The sequence below is a fragment of the Limulus polyphemus genome, unplaced genomic scaffold (genome assembly GCF_000517525.1).
Source record: "Limulus polyphemus unplaced genomic scaffold, Limulus_polyphemus-2.1.2 Scaffold487, whole genome shotgun sequence".
Taxonomy (NCBI): Eukaryota; Metazoa; Arthropoda; class Merostomata; order Xiphosura; family Limulidae; genus Limulus; species Limulus polyphemus.
In genome coordinates this window covers 94,753-96,405 of record NW_013666097.1, presented here as the reverse complement: position 1 = coordinate 96,405, position 1,653 = coordinate 94,753, and the positions used below count along the sequence as shown (strand labels likewise).

The window sequence follows — 1,653 nt, the reverse complement described above, 5'->3', positions numbered from 1 at the left end:
ACAGTTTGAAAATAACATGGTTCCTTGTCAGCTTATTACAGCATACAACTCAAGCGTTAAAAACATTTATTTGTTGTTTATGTACAGTCTTTACAGTTTGAAAATAACATGGTTCCTTGTCAGCTTATTACAGCATACAACTCAAGCGTTAAAAACATTTATTTGTTGTTTATGTACAGTGATTACAGTTTGAGAATAACATGGTTCCTTGTCAGCTTATTACAGCATACAACTCACTGTACATAAACAACAAATAAATGTTTTTAACGCTTGATTACAGTTTGAAAATAACATGGTTCCTTGTCAGCTTATTACAGCATACAACTCAAGCGTTAAAAACATTTATTTGTTTATGGTGTGAAATAGACTAAGTTGGTAAATTTTTTTTGTTTCAAATTTACTTAGGTTACTTATAAATCAAAATTAAGATCAAAATTAATAACATACTTTTATTTATTTTAATACTAATTATTGATTATTATTATTATTTATTTTTACTTTAATTAACGTTCTCGTCATTCAGTGGAACTGGCGAATCAGCAAGCTTGTGATTTCAAAGCAAGTCTTCTCAAATGAAGAAAACACTGAGAATTAGTCAGTCACTATGTGGCGCTATTGATAATTGCATATAAATACAGTTATTTATAACTGTAAACTAACCTGACTAAAATGACCTGTTCCCGGGACAAACCGGAAAGGGTTGATGTAGTTGGCTCTGAATATCTTAACTTGATCGTACCAGTTGTTGATTATCAGCTTCCAATCAACTGTGTTGTCATCAAAAGATGAAGCTACGCTTGCCATATTCTGCCCGACGTTAAATCGTTCTGGAAGTTTAGGTAGTTCCATATTTAGCTTAACTTTTCCACTTTATTGATCAGTATTAATGTTTATAAAATATATAATAAATTCAACATAGACCATTTAAAGTTTACAGTCTTTAAAGTGTTTCGAAATTTAAAAATATCTGAACTGTAATTTCAATTATAAAGTATATCAATAAGGCAGTATATGAAGTTTGAAAACAAGGAATTTTTCCATGTAAAAAAATAAATAAAAATCTTAGAAAATTAGAAGTGTAAGTGTAAGTTTTTTTTGTTTTGTTTTTACTGGAGTTACAATTATTTCTTGCTAAAATATTATTTAGCATGTACATACAAACAACATATTTCTAGATACAACGCAATCTTAAAGAAATGTTTACTGAGAAACAATTGTAAGTTACCTGAATTTGTTTGTTGTTAAGCACATAGCTACACAATGTGTTATCTGTACTATGTCCACCACCAGTATCGAAACCCGGTTTTTAGCGGTGTTTGCTCTCACACTTACATCAGAGACACGGAGAATATTTGTACACGACAATAGTTACATCACCCTCCGCTAGGATATATGAGAAATTCATAAGCACAAATTAATTTTATTGCTTACTTGCTAAGAACACCACCAACGTTTGTCGTTGCAATATGCAAGTTCGTAAAATTTATTAATTATGTTTAAGAGTTTTATGTAAGTGAGATTCTGTTTAAATTACTTCTGAACGCAATAGCGTGAACACTAAACTACATTCTTATAATTTATATAGCAGGATCAGGGTGGTTCGGGGTGTGTGGATAATCCCCGTTTTGAACCACAAGGCCCGGCATGGCCAGG

General features: G+C 31.1%; 1 protein-coding gene across 1 annotated transcript in view; it reads right to left on the bottom strand.

Annotated features, from left to right (window-relative positions):
- LOC106458566 (venom allergen 3-like) overlaps positions 1-1,653 on the bottom strand; it is a 15,711-nt gene that overhangs the window by 5,966 nt on the left and 8,092 nt on the right. The window contains exon 4 of the mRNA XM_022384822.1: positions 661-827. Within this exon, the coding sequence (XP_022240530.1) occupies positions 661-827 (167 nt within the window). The remainder of the gene's footprint in view (positions 1-660; positions 828-1,653) is intronic.